At 45.4% G+C, this 18,725-nt stretch overlaps 1 protein-coding gene across 1 annotated transcript; it reads left to right on the forward strand.

The window, feature by feature from the left end:
• Positions 1-2,817: 2,817 nt before the first annotated feature.
• Positions 2,818-5,061, forward strand: LOC127003271 (uncharacterized). The gene is made up of 2 exons (XM_050869712.1): positions 2,818-3,011; positions 4,042-5,061. The coding sequence occupies exons 1-2, from the start codon at positions 3,000-3,002 to the stop codon at positions 4,720-4,722; spliced, it is 693 nt and encodes a 230-aa protein (XP_050725669.1). The 5' UTR covers positions 2,818-2,999; the 3' UTR covers positions 4,723-5,061.
• Positions 5,062-18,725: the final 13,664 nt, after the last annotated feature.

Consider the following 18,725-nt stretch of genomic DNA (forward strand, 5'->3'; position numbering starts at 1 on the left):
TTTTAATTTTCTCTCGTCTTTTTCTTCCCCTATTTTTTTCTACCTGTTTTTTTTTCTGCTGTTCTTAATTTCTTTCTGTTAGTTTAATCTTCCTTTCCATTTTTATCCATCAGTTACAATTTCTTTCTTTCTCTCCTTCCCTCCTTTCTTTCCATTTCCAGCTTTTCTTCCGCTATATTTTACATCATCGTTTATTCTCTTTTCTTTCTTCCGTTACTTTTCTTTTTACTTCATTTTTTTTATTCTTTCATTTCCTTCTACATCATTTCTTCTTATACATCATCCCTTCCTTAGACTATTCCTTTACTCCTTCATCTCCATATTATCTCCCATTCTTCCCTTTGTACTTCCGTTATCATCTTCCGTTCTTCCATATTTTCTTTCACCTTACCTTCTTCTCATTTACTCCCTTTCTTTTTTTTATTTCTTTGTCCTTCCCTCCCCATTTATTTTCATCTCCGCCTTACTTCATCTCACATTTGTTTTCCTATTTCCACTTCCTCTCTCGGCTCCATACTTCTTCAATTTCTCATTTCTCTTCCTCTTCTTTCTTCCTTTCATTCTTAGTTTTTCAGCCCCTCATTTTCTCTCCTCTCCTTCCTCCTTCGTTTCATTATTACTTCTTTACTTCATCATCTCCCTTCTTGCTGTTCTTCCTTTATTTCATTCTTAGTTCTTTACTCTATTATCTCCCTTCCTCTCCTTGCTCCTTCCTTCCCTTCTGAGTTTTTCACTCCCTCAAATCCCTTCTCCTTCCTACTTCGTTTCTCTTCCTCTCCTCTTATACCCTTTACCTCATCTATCTGCCATCCTTCGATCACGCTTCCTTCATCAGTATCTTCCCTCCAGCTACTCAAGATAATAAAAGTGAAAAAGACCTTACTTAAAAAATTATTCCCTACACTCTCTGATGTCTATTATATAATAAGAAGGTTTAGTGCAAAGATATTTTATGCTCCAAGAAAAGATTAAGAGTTTGCGCAGGACAAAATGATAAAAATGAGAGAGAGAGAGAGAGAGAGAGAGAGAGAGAGAGAGAGAGAGAGAGAGAGAGAGAGAGAGAGAGAGAGAGAGAGAGAGAGAGAGAGAGAGAGAGAGAGAGAGAGAGAAATTCCTTCGTGCCTCTCACTTATATATATTTGGCAAAGGTTCGGGTCACAAGCGAAGGTACAGATAGATAAATAGACATATACAAAAGAGGACAGAGAGACGGATAGACACACAGACATCGGTAGATAAAAGCAGATGGACACATGAGAAGTAAAGAGAAATATGCAGAGAAAGCTCCCTTTGTGTGTGTGTGTGTGTGTGTGTGTGTGTGTGTGTGTGTGTGTGTGTGTGTAATTGTGTGAAAGAATTATTCAAAATGTGAAAAATCATAATAATAATAATAATAATAATAATAATAATAATAATAATAATAAGAAGAAGAAGAAGAAGAAGAAGAAGAAGAAGAAGAAGAAGAAGAAGAAGAAGAAGAAGAAGAAGAAGAAGAAGAAGAAGAAGAAGAAGAAGAAGAAGAAGAAGAAGAAGAAGAAGAAGAAGAAGAAGAAGAAAAAGAAGAAACAGAAGAAGAAGAAGAAGAAGAAGAAGAAAAAAAATATAAGTCGAGGTGATTTGATGCTGATGACGATAACGATGACATAGAAGAAAAGGAGGAGGAGGACGACGAGAACGAAGAGGAAAATAAATAAATAAAAATATACGTGAACATAAACTAAAAAGCAATAAATAAACAAGTAAAGACAAGTGCCAACATCTAACTAACGCAACACAAAGAAAATGCGAAACCTTAACAACTACAAATACCACCACCACAACAACAACAAAAACAAAAACACTATAACAAAACCGTAAACCCACAATTTCTTTTCGTTCACGGCACATTTTCATTTTCATTCCTTCATTTTTTCTTTAACTCTTCATTTTTAATTCACCAAATTTTTCACACTTTCATTGACGACTATTTCCCGTTTTTTCATGTTCAGATTGCAGTCTGAATACACAAACACACACACACACACACACACACACACACACACACACACACACACACACAAGCACGCATATATACACATAAACACGCATTCCCACACTCCTACACAATCTCCCTGCACACACAAACACAATAGCATACATTCTGAGCATTCCTTAAAAACACAAGGGGTGGGGGGTGATTGGAGGAGATAGGTGGGGAGAGGTTAGTGATGATGGTTAAGGCGCATCTTCTTTTCTCATTTGCATGCCCACAAAGGCAGAATAGAGGTCTTATCAGCCTAATCTGGTCAGCATTTATCTCGTTTCCTTCTGCTGTGATGTCTCACAGCAAGTGTGTGTGTGTGTGTGTGTGTGTGTGTGTGTGTGTGTGTGTGTGTGTGTGTGTGTGTGTGTGTGTGTGTGTGTGAGTGTGTGTGTGTGTGTGTGTGTGTGTGTGTGTGTGTGTGTGTGTGTGTGTGTGTGTGTGTGTGTGTGTGTGTGTGTGTGTGTGTGTGTAGCCTTGTGTGTATGTTTATCTGTCTGTTTGTCTGAGTGTATTATCTGAGCGTTCAAAGTTTACATTTATCGGCTCTGAATCACAAAAGGAGAACGTGTACACACACACACGTGCATACATGGAAAAAGACTTTAATTTCCGATATATTAAAAAAGTTAAAGAACACAAAAGACAGTAAAATCAATATGCATACATGACACACACACACACACACACACACACACACACACACACACACACACACGGACCCAAAAGTGTCCACCGCAAGGGATGTGAATAAAGAAGAGGAGGGAAAGGGGCCGCCGACGCTGCCCTTCTGACCCGCCGAACACTGCAGGACAAATGGAAAGGAGCTTGTGAAGAGACGGGGAAGTGGAGGGGCGGCGCGAGGGGGGTGGAGGCGTACTACGAAGGCTCCAGCGAAGGTCGGGCAGGCTGGAGTGAGAGTTGAGGTGTAGTATATAAGGTGGTGTTGGGTCGTCGGTGCCACATCACAGCCTCCACCATGCAGCTCCTGGTGAGTAGCCAAGCACCAGCCTCCACCAACACACACACAAGCACCAGCACCGTCACTACCTCCTGATGGTGGTGACAACGCTTGTGGCAAGGGAGGCAAGCAAGAATTCCCTGGTGATGTGTTCAGTTCCTGCTTCCCTGGCCGTGCCTGGAATTGCTGGCTTTTCCTGCAGGGCTCCCTCCGCCACAGCGGACAGTCCGGGGCAGGAGGCCATGTGTACCCCTGGCTCCGACACCCGCCGCAGGACTCCGGGCCACTTCACGCGTCGCCCGTCACACTGGGTCTCGGCCACAGATCCATGCACGCCAGTGTGCCACCGTTTGGAGCGGCGCGCCGCTTCAGTGCACGAACTTGATCCGAGGCCGAGACGGATAAGAACCAACTCTTCCCTCATAGTCGCGTCCACTCAATCTTCATGGTATACGTGGACGATATCCCACGGGACATCTCGGGAAGGTGGACTGCTGCCAGAGGGACAGCGCTTTCAGCCCACACTCCTGGTTATGCGGACCGCCTCATAATTCTCATAGCATCACTATAATAATCTGCCTCCGCTGGGAAGGACTGTGGCCGACCCCCAGTTCCCTTCAAAGAGCGCCTAAAGACACCTCTGGCGGACCGGAACATGAAGCGGAGATGAGCGTGTCACCAACGCGACTCGCGGCGTGGCCACGCATTTCTTGGCTGTTTCCGTCTCCGCCGCGCTCTTCCCAGCCGTGGATCTATGCGGCGCACGGGGTACGCACTGCGCTGCAGTGCCGCCCTGGACACAGGCCCTCCAGGGCTCTTCGCTGATGGTCCGGGCACGACGCGGACACCAACATCTTTGTCCGTTGTGGCGTCCCGTTAGTCGTGTGCTGCTGCGCCGCGCCGCGCCGCGCCACATCGCGCCACGCCAATCTGCGCCGCGCCACACCACCTCCCTCATCCTCTTCCCCTGGCCGCTGACAAGAACTAGGGATGACACACTAAGAATGTGTTCGTGCCTCACGCTACTTGCCTTTCTTGACACTACTTCTCTCTCTTGCAGGTCCTCACTTGTCTGGTCGCCGTCGCCGCCGCCGCCAACCTGCAGCAGGGGTACAACCTGCCCTCCCCGCGGCAACCAGGTTTCACGCACGGGCGCCCCCCTGTCACCGGCTACACCACTCCCACAGGCTTCCCCCATGGCCCCACTGGCCCCGGGCTCGTCCAAAGCTGCGGAGAGGGACAGGTGCGTCACGTGGACGGCAGCTGCGTCTCGCCGCAGGTAACGCGTAACCTCTACGTGTACCGCGCCCCCGACCTGACGCCCATCATCGGGCCCCGCCCCCCCGTGGCCCCACCCCGCGTGGAGCATAATATCGTGTTCATCCACACCCCCAACGGCCTGTTCAGCCAGGAGCCCATCGTGGTTCCGCCACCGCAGCAGAAGAACGTGGTGTACGTGCTCAACAAGCGGCCCCAAATTGACCCCACCCTCCTGGAGGTGCCTGCCGGTGAGCAGCAGGCGCCGGAGATCTACTTCGTTAATTACGCCGAGGGCGAGAACCCGCAGCTGCCTCTGGGCGGCGACCTGCAGTCTGCCCTCAGCAAAGCCGAGGAGAGCCACGGGGCGCTTATCGGCGACACGGGCGCCACAGGGACCACGGGCGTCACGGGAACCACGGGCGTCACGGGGCCCGCCTCTAGCCCCGTTTCTGCCCCAGGCGGCCTGTACACCTACCCGTAGGCCAGTGCGCCTCGCCGCCCCTGCACTCCGCCCGGCACTCAGCCTGCTCCTTGTTGCCGCCAGCCTGTTGGTCCTGCTTCCCTCCAGTGCCGGGCCTCACGCTTCATGAATTGGCCTTATTTATGACTTTGTTGTGGCGCCGCGACAGCCCGGGACGAGGAACTGAGACCAGAGTGTCAGCATTTCACAACTTCAGCAACTCAGCCAGTCACTACATCAGTTCGTGTGTTTGCAGGCCAGCCTGTCAGCAGGTCAGTCAGTCAATGTCTCAGCCCTTCGTCCTGGCGCTGCCCTGTCCGCCAAGCCATCGCTTTAGCTAAATAAATATTTTATCACTAACTGAGGCTTTCACCTCCCTTACCTGGAGCCCCTCACCTGTAATCCCCCGCTCAGCCGCCTTACGGTCTGCCCCTCATCTCTCACCCTTCAAGTCTCTCGCAAGGATTTGGCCTCCATCTCCTCAGTCCAATCAAGTTTCCACTTTCCCTCACTATCCCTAATGCTCCTCCCCTAACCCACCTTCAGTACCCCTTTTACCATTATCACCCAAACCACAATCAGAAATACTGCATCCTCCCTCCTCCCCATACACAAACAATGACCCTTCCGTCCCCGCCCTCCTACCACCACCACCACCATCACCACCACCACAATCACTCATTTCTCTCCACCCATCCCGAATCTTCCCTCGTCAACATACTTTTCTCCTTCCTCTCCTCTTTAAAGCACAGCACTGCAACCTTCCCCTCCCTCGACTCTCCCTTTCACCTTCTATCCACCATTGCCAACATCGTTGCACAGTCTTTTCCTCTCCTTTTTCCCTCCACTTCCCTCTTCCTCCTCCCTTTCCTTCCCACTCTCCTCTTGGAAAAATTTTGCGAGGATTTTCAAAGTATTTTTCTTCTCGGTAATCAGAAATGAGTGAATATTTACGAGGACAGAACAGCCATTAGCACGAAATATTCAGTATCTGCGTTCATAATTTCAAACATCTGAACGTGGGTAAACACCAACACACACTAGTAACTCTACAAACAGCAATGCCGACGAGACTCGAAACACACAGAAAAGAGAATAAAAAACACCCAACAGTGCTGTCACAAGCCATAATCTCTGGAATACAAATACGCTATAAAATGTGAGCCAAAGACAAGAATGCAGAAGGTGAAGAAAAAACAACACATATCAATGCAGCTACAAGTCATCCTCCTTAAAAAGAAAAGAGGAATGCGATTAAACACCACCTGCCCAGCCACCAGGCAAGCCACCCCATTAGTAGCATGCTTGAGGACTGGGTGCCTACAACCTTCCCTTCACCGGAGTACTGTTCAAAAAAAAAAAAAAACAGAGAAAACGATAAAAAAAACGATTAGCAAACAGGTATATGAACATTGATGTATCACTCGTGAGGAGTACTTAACGCACTCCACCTAAAGAAGCTGACTGAAACACAACACCTGGTAAACAGACAGGTAAGTCAACCCTGCACACCTGAGAACCTTATGCACTTCAAGACCTGAGTGATTAAGTATTTTCTTATCACCACACCACATCGCCAGGACGAATATTGTCTTGCATTCTTAAAATACAAACACGACAGCCTTACTATTTCCCTGGAATCTCCCACTTTTCTTTACAGGGCTGCCACGCTGCGGGTCTTTTCTCCATAAGCTTTTGTTTCGTCCACGTTCAGTCTTCTTCGCCGTAAGGAAGACACTAAGATATGGAGGGATCGGATAGTTTGACATGCACCTCTGATCCCTTAAGACAAGATTACAGTAGTGAAAAGAATCCACGACAGGCTAATTATAAAGGATTGAGGAGGCTGTAGAATAATGCATACTCTTAACGACTCATGTCATAGAAGGTATAATGGAAAACAATGAGTAAAATAACAAACGAAACTAATTATAATGAAAACACCTGAGATGAGTGACACACACACACACACACACACGCCCCCCCCTCTCTCCCCCCCTCCCACACACACACACACACACACACACACACACACGCACACATAAAGGGGGGCGAGAGAGAGAGAGAGAGAGAGAGAGAGAGAGAGAGAGAGAGAGAGAGAGAGAGAGAGAGAGAGAGAGAGAGAGAGAGAGAGAGAGAGAGAGAGAGAGAGAGAGAGAGAGTTTCCATATTTTTCTAACACCAGAGAGTAGATCTGAAAGGTCTTTACAGGCAGATTCTCTTACTTTCCACACCAAACTACATATAAGCAGCACACACACCATTCCTTTAAAATTAATTATATTTCACTCTGCTCTTGGTTAATAGTCACGCCTTGGAGTTTTCATCTGGGAAGGAGACCAGGAATATCGCCAGGTCAGACCCCACTTTTGATGTCGACCGAAAGAGGTGTCTTGATACCTCTTCCAACTTTTCTCCATCAATTTCTAGTTCATTCGCGGTCTTCGCTTTGCTCTCCTCAATGATTCAGAGCATTTGGTTCAACACTCTACACGTATCCCCGACCACCTTGAGCCCAACACTCTGGACTCTTCCTAACCTCTAATCCTTCAGCTTATTCTGTTAAACTGTCCTTCTGTTGGGCTCCTCTGATCACAACCTTATTTCCGCATTTTGTTCTATGGCATCTGTACAGCCTCTGGGCCCATCGAGGCTGCGGAGCCTGACATTATGCTTCAGCTCGGTGTAATGATCTGAGGATGAACTATTCTGATTTCTCCTGAACTGATTACCGCTGTTGTGTGTGGCCGGCCCATCACGGATGTGATTGTCTCTGGAATGGAGGTACACTTTCCATGTACTTTCTCTATTATTCATACTAAAAGTTCTGGTTCAATCATATTTGTTCTCGTGCTATCAAAGATTGAAAGGCGGCTCACAAAAGATACTTGAGCCTTCACACTGCTGCTAATCATGATCTTTACATTTCTGCCCGGAATTGCGCCAAAAATTATATCATTAATAGAAAATGCCGTAGCGTTGCTTTCTCTAATTCTTCCAAAGACTTCTGGCATCTAGTCAAAAATATCTCTAACAATCTTACTTTACCTATCCCATCTCTCCTTGGTCCTGATGGCATCACAGCTGTCACATCTCTCTCTAAAGCTTAACTCTCCGCTCAAATTTTCTCTAAAAGTTCCACTCTGGACGATTAGGGGCATATTCCTTCTACTCATCCCCCTTTTACTTCACTGTGCCTGTTATTAAAATTCTTAGAAATAATGTTTTCTATACCCCTGTAATAATGTAACGTAGTGTTAGTATAGCACTGTGCGCGTGGTTTGGTTCTTTTGTTAGTTGTGCGTCTCTGGGAGCCCTGTGTCTTTCCGCCCGCCTGGCTGGACCCCCATGCCGTCAGTCTTGCTGCAGCAGCCACTCCACATGGACCTTTGTGCTGTGGGCACAACAGCTTCCTTCATAAGCCGTGAAGAGTATTTCAGACACCCTTTTATTATCCCACCATAGCATACTGGTGGCATACAGAGCTTCTTCATCCCTCTGTAGAGCCTGTATTTCCATTTAAGCAGTTTCTTGAGACCACATTGGTGCCACGCTTCCTCTTCCCCGTGTCCTGCAGACTCATCACTACATTCTGCCATTTCCAGGAGAGGTGTGTGTATGTGATGCTAATCACTGATGTACATGTTACTCGCTGCTGTTTGCTGCCTTAAGTACTCTAAAATTTCACGTCTGACGGCAGACAAGTGTCTCAGTAACTCCACGCCAGTGTTTTGTTGTACTCAGCTCTGTGTTTTTTTTTTTCTGTGCCAGCACGTCTGAATACCTTAATATTGTTGAGTAGAAGTACTGTTTCAACATGGCGCCAACTACTTGCCCCGTCGCTATGATTGGAATAGCGAGCGCGAAAAACCTGGTCTCCCATTGGCTGAGGGCCGACGCCAACTGTTACCAAGCCTCCCAATGGCCAATACCCCCGCCCAGTGCTCTTACTGGGCCACTGCCAACGCAACTGTTGCTTCAAGCCTTCTCACTGATCGTTGCATGGGTGATAAACAAAGTGACTCACTCATTCCCACACAAATATCTGCTCTGATACATTCCATGTAAATTAGTGTATTTCCCTTTTTTTATATTATGATTCTTTTTTTTTTTTTTTTACTGATCTATGTTGCAGGTTGCTTTCGGCTGCTTGGTTGCAAATGGCGGATACTGATCCACCCAGCGACGAAACCCCACCCTCTCATTAACGATCAGCTTCCTCGAGGTTGGGCGTTCTGCATTGTCTCCGCCAGTTCTTCTCCTCCGCACAATTGCTATCCATATACAGAGGCTTTGTCCACCCTCGTGTGGAGTATGCATCTCAAGTGTGGGAGGGCTCCACTCACACAGCTGTATTGGACAGAGTGGAGTCTAAGGCTCTTCGTCTCATCAGCTCTCCTCCTCTTACTGATAGTCTTCTACCTCTTAAATTCCGCCGCGATGTTGCCTCTCTTTCTATCTTCTATCGTTATTTTCACGCTGACTGTTCTTCTGAACTTGCTAACTGCATGCTTCCCCCCCTCCCGCGGCCACGCTGCACAAGACTTTCTTCTCATGCTCATCCCTTTACTACAAAATGCTAGGCTACAGTCTACACGATGTCATTCGTTAATTAATTAATTTACTGTAAGACTTCTTGGCATATTTTTAGGCCTGGCTTAGTCATAATAGGTAGTGATGCTACGGATTCCTAACGTAAACATTGGCCAAGGCAAGAAGTTTCTCATTTCTTTCATCATGCTGTCATTAATCCTGAAATATGTTTATATTATTTGTGGGTAATTTTTTTTTTTTTTTTTTTTTTTTTTACGTTGTTGCCTATTGCGCCGGTAGGCATCTTCCCGGTGTGGCCTGATGGTCGGCCCAAGGCTTCTTCCAGGTGGGGCCTGATGGTCGGCCCAGCCCGTTCTGGCGCAGGCGAGTGTTTATAGTGGCGCCATCTTGCATTGGCTCATGCTGCCCCCCGGAACTCGTACTTGATTCGCTTGGACGGCTTCCTCTAGAGTCCGGGTTGATGGGTGGTCTTCAGGACAGCATGTGGGTAGTTTTAAGCCACTCGGCGGTGACCGAAAAATCCGAGTGGTAGCGTGAGGATTCGAACCCGCGTCGTCCATCACGCGGCGAATGTGGGTCCAGTACGCTATCACTTCGGCCACCGCCTACTAGTAAACTAGTAAATAGCCATAAGGCAGAGCGATTATAAGAATAACTGTACATTTATATACCAATAGTGTTGATTAAGAGGGAGCAGAGAGCGAGAGATAACAGGCTGTGTCATGGCAAACAATACTGCCACAGCTTAGATCTAGTAAAGAACAGCCAATGAGCGGCGCGGAGACCGTCACTCATGTAATGACGCCAAGCCCGTGAGTCCACCCCTGAAGGAAAATCTCCGCCAACTCTCGTGGAACCGACTTTTTTTTTATAGTAGTAGTGTTTCTCTGTTTCAATGTTTCCCATTCAGGATGGGAAACAAATAGAAGTGTTTGTTTCCCAACTGTTTCTCAAAGGCTTCCCAACTGTTTGAAAGCAGTTTGGAAACACTGTTTCCCACTTGTTTCTCAGATGTTTCCAACCAGTTTCCATGCAGTTGGGAAACAGTTGGAAACGCTCAGAAAACAGTTGGGATACAATGTTTCCAACCAAAGTTTCCTGATGTGGACGGGCCTACGCTACGCAATGCATTCCAAATATGGGGCCCTGCGAGGTTAGCCGCACTCTCTGCCAATTTCTGCCAACTTCCTTCCCTTTCACGTCCTCCTCTTTGACCCTTCTCACAACCTCCAGCTCATCCCGTCCTCAGCAGCCAGAACCTTCCTATCTTCCCCTTCTCCCACTTACCTACTTTCATCTTTCCATTCTTCTCGTTGTCTTCTTCGTCTTAACCTACGTACATCCATCACACTATTATTATTTTATTATTAATATTATCATTATTTTTTATTATCAATATTATCATTATTATTATTATTATTATTATTATTATTATTATTATTATTATTATTATTATTATTATTATTATAATTATCATTTCGTTTGTGCGGTTGTACATGCGTGCGGTTGTACATGCGTACATGCGTGCGCACGTACAGAAGTGTGTGTGTGTGTGTGTGACTCTCTTCAGTCACCCACTGGAATGTTAAGACCTTCTTAAAATATTTTATCATTTCATATATTATACGAAAGTTAGACGCAAAAAGGATGCAGGTACAAATAATGAACCTGCACAATTATTTAATATCTGTACCTGCATTACTTTTGTGCCTAAATGACTAGAATAGTGATTCTCAACTCGTTTCAGGCCACGGACCAATAACCCAATAAAAGATATGTCGTGGAACATTTTGTTTGAAAGATATTTCTTCAAAAGAATTTCGAGAAATAAGCCAGCTAATATTTTAATCTGAAATATTTTCTTACAAACATAATTTCCTGGAAATATATGCATGCGTATCTAACATTTTGCTGTGAAATTTAGTTATAACAAACAGAATTTTGAAATTATGCAGGAGTATACAACTAACCAACACTATCCCTCCAAATTTTATTAATTATTTTCCTTGCTACCAGACTTTTGGATTATCTTCTCACTGACAAGCTTTTCAATGTTAAGGCACAGGACGAATTACACAACTAATCAGTTCAGCAATTCGGTGGCTACTAGCTACAGCACTTCACGACAGTGTAATATGGCTTGTTACCTCTACTCGTACAGTAAATTATGGATATTCGTTTTATAATAGATTAAATTTAGAACCTAAAAGTGACTCAAAGTGCAACTTTAAGATTGCCAATATATTTCTTAAATATTAATAATATAATAAAATGAATGGTTAATTATCAATCTTGATTAAGTCGTTCGTACTGAACTTTCAATAAAATGTAATATTATGTACATTCATATTCCAGTTTATTACCAAATACAGTGGACATCCAGTGGACCACCCATAGAGTCACCATGGACCACCAGTTGAGAACCATTGGACTAGAAGGTTATTATAAATGGCATCAAATGCACTAGAAACGAGTATTTAGAGAAGAAGCAGTGGTATACGACTTGGCTGTTGTATCTCCATTTATCACCTTGAACCAAAACGTTTCACCCACCACCCAGCACCAAGGACAATGGCTGCCTCCTCCCCATTCCCTTCGTGGAAGGAGCTTATATGTAGTTTCCGTCTCATAGGACATTTTTTTTATCGGGAAAGGGATAGGTCAGGAGCGTGCTACAAAGGCCCCAGCGAAGGTCGGGCAGGCTGGAGTGAGAGTTGAGGTGTAGTATATAAGGTGGTGTTGGGTCGTCGGTGCCACATCACAGCCTCCACCATGCAGCTCCTGGTGAATAGCCAAGCACCAGCCTCCACCAACACACACACAAGCACCAGCACCGTCACTACCTCATGATGGTTGTGACAACGCTTGTGGCGAGGGAGGCAAGCAAAACTTTGCTTTTGTTTTTTTCCAGTTCCTGCTTCCCAGGCCGTGGCTGGAAGTGCTTTTTTTTTTTCAGGGCTCCCTCCGCCACAGCGGACAGTCCGGGGCAGGAGGCCACGTGTACCCCTGGCTCCGACACCCGCCGCAGGACTCCGGGCCACTTCACGCGTCGCCCGTCACACTGGGTCTCGGCCACAGATCCATGCACGCCAGTGTGCCACCGTTTGGAGCGGCGCGCCGCCTCAGTGCACGAACCGACTTGATCCGAGGCCGAGACGGATAAGAACCAACTCTTTCCTCATATTCGCGTCCACTCAATCTTCATGGTATACGTGGACGATATCCCACGGGACGTCTCGAGAAGGTGGACTGCTGCCGGAAGAGTGGCACTTTCAGCCCACACTCCTGGTTAGGCGGACCGCCTCGTAATCCTCGCACCGTCACTATGGTAACCTAACCCCGCCGGGAAGGGCAGTGGTCGACCCCAGCTCCATTCACGAGCGCCTAAAGACGCTTCTGGCATACGGAAAATGAAGCGGAGATAAGTGTGCCAGAAACGCGAGTCACAGCGTGGCCCCGCATTTTTTGGCCCTTTACGGGTTACCGTTTACCGTTAATGAGGTTCCAGGCCCCGTTCCACTGCCTGCGTAGGCCTTGGGCCAGTGCGCCTCGCGGCTCCGGCACCCCGCACGGCATTCAGCCTGCTCCTTATTGCCGCCAGCCTGCTGGTCCTGCTTCACTCCAATGCCGGGCCTCACGCTTCATGAATTGACCTTATTTATGACTTTGTTGGGGCACCGCGGCAGCCCAGGGCGAGGAAATAAGACCAGAGTGTCAGCACGTCACAACGTCAGCAAGTCAGCCAGAGAGCACATCGGCTGGTGTGTTTACAGGCCAGTCTGTCAACAGATCAGCCAATCAATGTCTCAGCCCTTCGTCCCGGGCGCTGCCCTGTCCGCCACGCCACCATTTTTGCTAAATAAATATTTTATCACACTCAAAGTGGCTCTCACCTGCCTTACCTGGCGCCTCACCTTCAATCACCCACTCAGCCGCCTTACTGTCTGTTCCTCATTTCTCAGCACCTTTAACCCTCAAACCACTTCAAATCCCTCGCTAACACCTCCTCCGTCCCCCTCTCCTAATTCATCCCATCAAGTTCTCCCTTTTCGCTCTCTATCCCTAAAGCTCCTGCCCTCACCCACATCCAGTGACCCCACCACCACCACACACACACACACACACACACACACACACACACACAGGAGAGAGAGAGAGAGAGAGAGAGAGAGAGAGAGAGAGAGAGAGAGAGAGAGAGAGAGAGAGAGAGAGAGAGAGAGAGAGAGAGAGAGAGAGAGAGAGAGAGAGAGGTGGGAGGGGGGGGGGGGGCGGAGATTCAAAACCAGAGATTATACATAGGACCATAAAAAAAAAAAATCCTCAATAACTGTGTGTGCCTTAACGAGACTTGTTGCGGCGGGACGAGAGAAACCTACACCTGCACTTAGATTTTAATCATTATCAAAGATAGATACAGACTAAGGGTTAAGTGCTTCGTGAAGATGAAATGGACTTCCCTTAAATATGATAGTAAAAGTTCTTAAGTCTCTTGTTTATTGGGTATCTAGGACTAGAAAGTGGTGGTGGTGGTGGTGGTGGAAAGTGAATGAACCTTTGTTGCCCCGCAGTACCATAGATGGACGTTCCTCCCATTGTTTTCAGCGCCTCAAGTTCGGATTTATTGCTCCTGTCCAGTTTCCGATTGTTGCTTAATCTTCAAGACATATCACCGCATCGACAGCCATTCAACACTGACGTCATTTGACACACTAGCGCCTGCCATGGGGGGAGAGTTCGGTGAGAGAAAAGGCTTACTCTTGGCAGCCTCTCCTCGCTAGCTGTATTGGTCTGTAGAGGGTTCGTCCACGTGCGCGTACCCTGAACGGCGCCCTCATACACCACCCCACGATACCCACGCTTGGGCCAACCGCTCGTGCCCACAAGGGAAAGGTCAGGCAAATGAGATGCTGGCAGGACTCTCACGACTCTAGGACAAAAAGTCTCTCTCTCTCTCTCTCTCTCTCTCTCTCTCTCTCTCTCTCTCTCTCTCTCTCTCTCTCTCTCTCTCTCCTCTCTAACCATATATAATTCCTTTTCATTCATCTGTCCACCAACAAAGCGGGATTTTTGATATATGTGCCACCTGTGCATTTCTAGTTCGTGAATACGTGAAAATCAACTGTTGTGATAGACATTTAAACTTATTTTTTAATAATATATTTGAATCTTTATGCATACAAAAAACAACTCAGTCGTTTGCATCGCTAACCTAACATGCAAGCACACGAAAAGACAAGTTTGTATCAAATAACAGTCACATCATGCTCGAACGATCTATGGTTTTTCAAATTCATTGACTGATAGCTCATTTCAGGTATACTAAAAGGCATCTGGCTCTGCAAGTGCAAATAAGGGTATCTTAATAATTTACTGCATGTAAAGAACGATTAATAATGGAAATAACATGAGATAATAAATAATAACTGTTGAATGTTATGCTAGGCTATTTCGAATATTAGGCTACCCATGTTACAAGCAACACATCAAAATTCCTTATGTATAGACACTTGCAGAGTCGGATGTCACTTTAAGTACCTGAATGAGGTGAAATATAGGTATAAATCGTTCGAGTATGATCAGACTATACTGTTTGATACACAAGTTGTTCTTTCGTGTGCTTGTATGGTAGATTATCGATGCAAATCAGAATGTTTGTGGTTCATATAAGAGGGCTTGACGGTTTTATTTATGAAGAAACATTCAAATATATCACTGAAAATATAAAGTTGATCTTCACTTAATCAGGAACAACCAATGCGCAGGTGCCACATCCTCGTTCTCGAGTGGACAGACGTAATGAAACGGACTAGACAACAATCCACCATAACTAGCGCCCCGTTCCTTCCCTCTTCTCCACTTTTCCCTTCCACCCCCCGGTCCACCCTTCTCCTTATACACTTCCTTCCTCTAATCCTTCCTCACTAATGTTTTCCACCTTGCCCAGTTTTCCCTGTCTCCACCGTTACTCCATTTCTTCTCTGCCTTGTCTGCCTTTCCTAGTGATCCGTCTCCGCCCTAAATACAACCTCATTCCTTCCCTTATGTCCACAACTATCTTCTCCTCCTCCTCCTACTCCCCCCAGCACTCCACAAATACCATCTCAACATTCCCACCATCAGCCTTTCCGCCCCCCCGCTCTTTTCCCCACCCTTTCTCTCCTCCGGTGCCAGTGCCTCCTCCTCCACTGTCACTCCTTCCTTCCTCCCCTCTTCCCTTACCTCCTCCTGCCCTTCCCACTTTCCGCCGCCAAGCCACTCCCGCTCAGCAAATACAGAGCAAGTGATTCCCAACCCACTCGAATGATTTAATGGACACTTTCTTCTTAGGATTCACTTTCGTTCGTAAAGGTAAATCAGTCCTTCAAAGAGTCACTCCATTGCGAGGATAGAAAATATATCGAGAGAGAGAGAGAGAGAGAGAGAGAGAGAGAGAGAGAGAGAGAGAGAGAGAGAGAGAGAGAGAGAGAGAGAGAGAGAGAGAGAGAAACATACATAAGAGAAGAAGAGGAAAGCAAGAAAATAACGTGAGAAGGAGGAGAACGAAAGTAAAAAATAAAGAAAATAATGAAATAGAGTCATTTGTAACAGACGAAAACAAAACGTAAAAGAGTATAATTAGCCATTTTTTTTAAACGAATAGAGACGAATGTTGCGGTAATTCAGATTAAAGCATATCACAATTATATTAAAACGTATACAAATAGAATACAAAATTAGAGAATGTAAGATAAAAGGAAATTACAAAAAAAGGCGATCAAATCCGTGAAAAAGATACAAGAAAAAATAAGAAAAAAAAGAAAATTAGAACTACACACAAATATTGATCAGCCAAAGATAAAACACACTATCATCTCTCTCTCTCTCTCTCTCTCTCTCTCTCTCTCTCTCTCTCTCTCTCTCTCTCTCTCTCTCTCTCTCTCTCTCTCTCTCTCATTTTTTTACTCAATCGTCTTTCCTCCATTTTTTATTAAGGTTTGTTGTGCTGGTTCTCTCTCTCTCTCTCTCTCTCTCTCTCTCTCTCTCTCTCTCTCTCTCTCTCTCTCTCTCTCTCTCTCTCTCTCCAGGCCGCGGGCGGACGAGGGTCAACACAACGACCTTTGCCAGTGGTGACCTGCTCGTGGCTTCCGGGGTTGGAGAGGGAAAGGGAAAGATAAAGAGCGGGAACGGAGAGGGAAAGGAAAAGACACACAGTGGGAAAGACATGTGTCCGTGTTTGTGTGTGTGTGTGTGTGTGTGTGTGTGTGTGTGTGTGTGATATAGAGCGAAAGGCGGAGAGAGAGAGAGAGAGAGAGAGAGAGAGAGAGAGAGAGAGAGAGAGAGAGAGAGAGAGAGAGAGAGAGAGAGAGAGAGAGAGAGAGAGAGAGAGAGAGAGAGAGAGAGAGAGATAGCACAAAAAAATAAAGGAAAATAAACAAAAAATAATAAGAGGAATGAAGATATTATAATAAAAAAGATTGGAAGGAGAATATATCCAAAAGAAGTGAAAAGGAAAATAAGCAAATAACTTGAGAAGAAAGAGAACGAAAGAAGAAAAAATTGCAAGAGAAGAAAAAATGAGAGAAAGGAAAACAAAACAAAAATAGAGTTGAGAAATAAAATAAAATAAAAACAAAATAAAAATAGACGAAGCAAGAGTTTTTTTGTTTTTTTTTACGTTGATTGCCTATTGCGCCAGTAGGCATCTTCCAGTGGGGCCTGATGGTCGGCCCAAGGCTTCTTCCAGGAGGGGTCTGATGGTCGGCCCAGCCCGTTCTGGCGCAGGCGAGTGTTTATAGTGGCGCCATCTTGCATTGGCTCATGCTGCCCCCCGGAACTCGTTCTTGATTCGGTTGGACGGCTTCCTCTAGAGTCCGGGTTGATGGGTGGTTTTCAAGACAGCATGTTGGTAGTTTTAAGCCACTCGGCGGTGACTGAAAAATCCGAGTGGTAGCGTGGGGATTCGAACCCGCGTCCTCCATCACGCGGTGAATGTGGGCCCAGTACGCTACCACCTACGCCACCGCCTACCCAAGTTGGTAAATACACGGTAATTACATATAAACAGACATAACAGACGGACAAAGGAACAGAGGGAAAGAACGAAATAAAATTAAACGTTTATATACTAGAATAATAACCGAAATAAATAAATAAAAGACGGAAGAGAAGCGATAATAATTCAACGACAAAAAGAGTGAGAGGCAAGAGAATTATATAAAACGACCCAAGGTGACGAAAGACAAAAATAAATAAAGAAAAAGGAAAAGAAGAAAAAATATAGTCAGAACACATACCTTGGTGAGGGTTGGGCCGGGGTGGTCACGTGGGTCGGAGCGTCAACCCATGGAAGTGAAGAGCCTCGGCGCAGCGGTTCGAATCCCAGTGCCTCCGCGTGACATCTGGAAGAGTATTCAGTCATTAATCTAAAGGCGTAAACTTAAAAATCGTAAACCAAGAGACAGCGATCCTATATAAACAAAGGTAAAAGGTGTTAGGGCTAAATCTAAATCTAAAGGCGTAAACTTAAGATCATAAACCAAGAGACAGCGACCCTATATAAACAAAGGTAAAAGCTGTTATGGCAAAGATAAAGAAGACACATGAGAGGATAACGGATAAAAAAAACTTATTGCATTTCATTATTTCCCTCTGTCTTTGTTTTTTTTATAATAATCGTTTTTTTATATAATTACCGTTTATTTTCCGTTTCTTTGTCTAACTTTCCTTTATTTTTTTTCCTCCCCTCTATTTATGTTTGTTTTCCTTTCACTACTCTTTTTTTTTTCTTTTACTCTTTCTTTTCTTTCGTTCTCTTCCTTCTCAAGCTATTTGCTGGTTTTCCTCTTCTTTTGTTTTCTATATTCTCTCTCTCTCTCTCTCTCTCTCTCTCTCTCTCTCTCTCTCTCTCTCTCTCTCTCTCTCTCTCTATCTATATCTATCTATCTATGTCTATCTATCTACTTATCTATCTATCCTATGTATCTATCTATCTATCTATCTATCTATCTATCCATCTATTTATCTATCTATCTGTCTATCACCTAACTAATATATGAACACATACGTAGGAACACATTTATGAAAAGGAGGAGAGGTAAATGGTGTCAAGACAAAGAGGACACGTATATAGGAGATGAAACAAGAGAGAAATGACAAGAGCGACAGATTGCGAACTAACGGATAAAATGAAGAAGACAAATCTGAAGAAACTAAGTGACATGCAGAGGAGAGGAAAATAGATAAACAACAGGAGTAACGGATTGGCAGCTAACTCATTTAAGACATGTACGGAGGAACGAGATTATGAGGAGGAGGAGGAGAAGGAGGAGGAGGAGGAGAAGGAGGTGGAGGAGGAGGAGAAGGAGGTAGAGAAGGAGGAAAGTACATACGTAATGGGTAGATAAGATTGGAAGAATGAGGACTAACTGGTAAAATAAAACGGCTCTCTCTCTCTCTCTCTCTCTCTCTCTCTCTCTCTCTCTCTCTCTCTC

This window comes from Eriocheir sinensis, chromosome 25 (assembly GCF_024679095.1).
Source record: "Eriocheir sinensis breed Jianghai 21 chromosome 25, ASM2467909v1, whole genome shotgun sequence".
NCBI lineage: Eukaryota > Metazoa > Arthropoda > Malacostraca > Decapoda > Varunidae > Eriocheir > Eriocheir sinensis.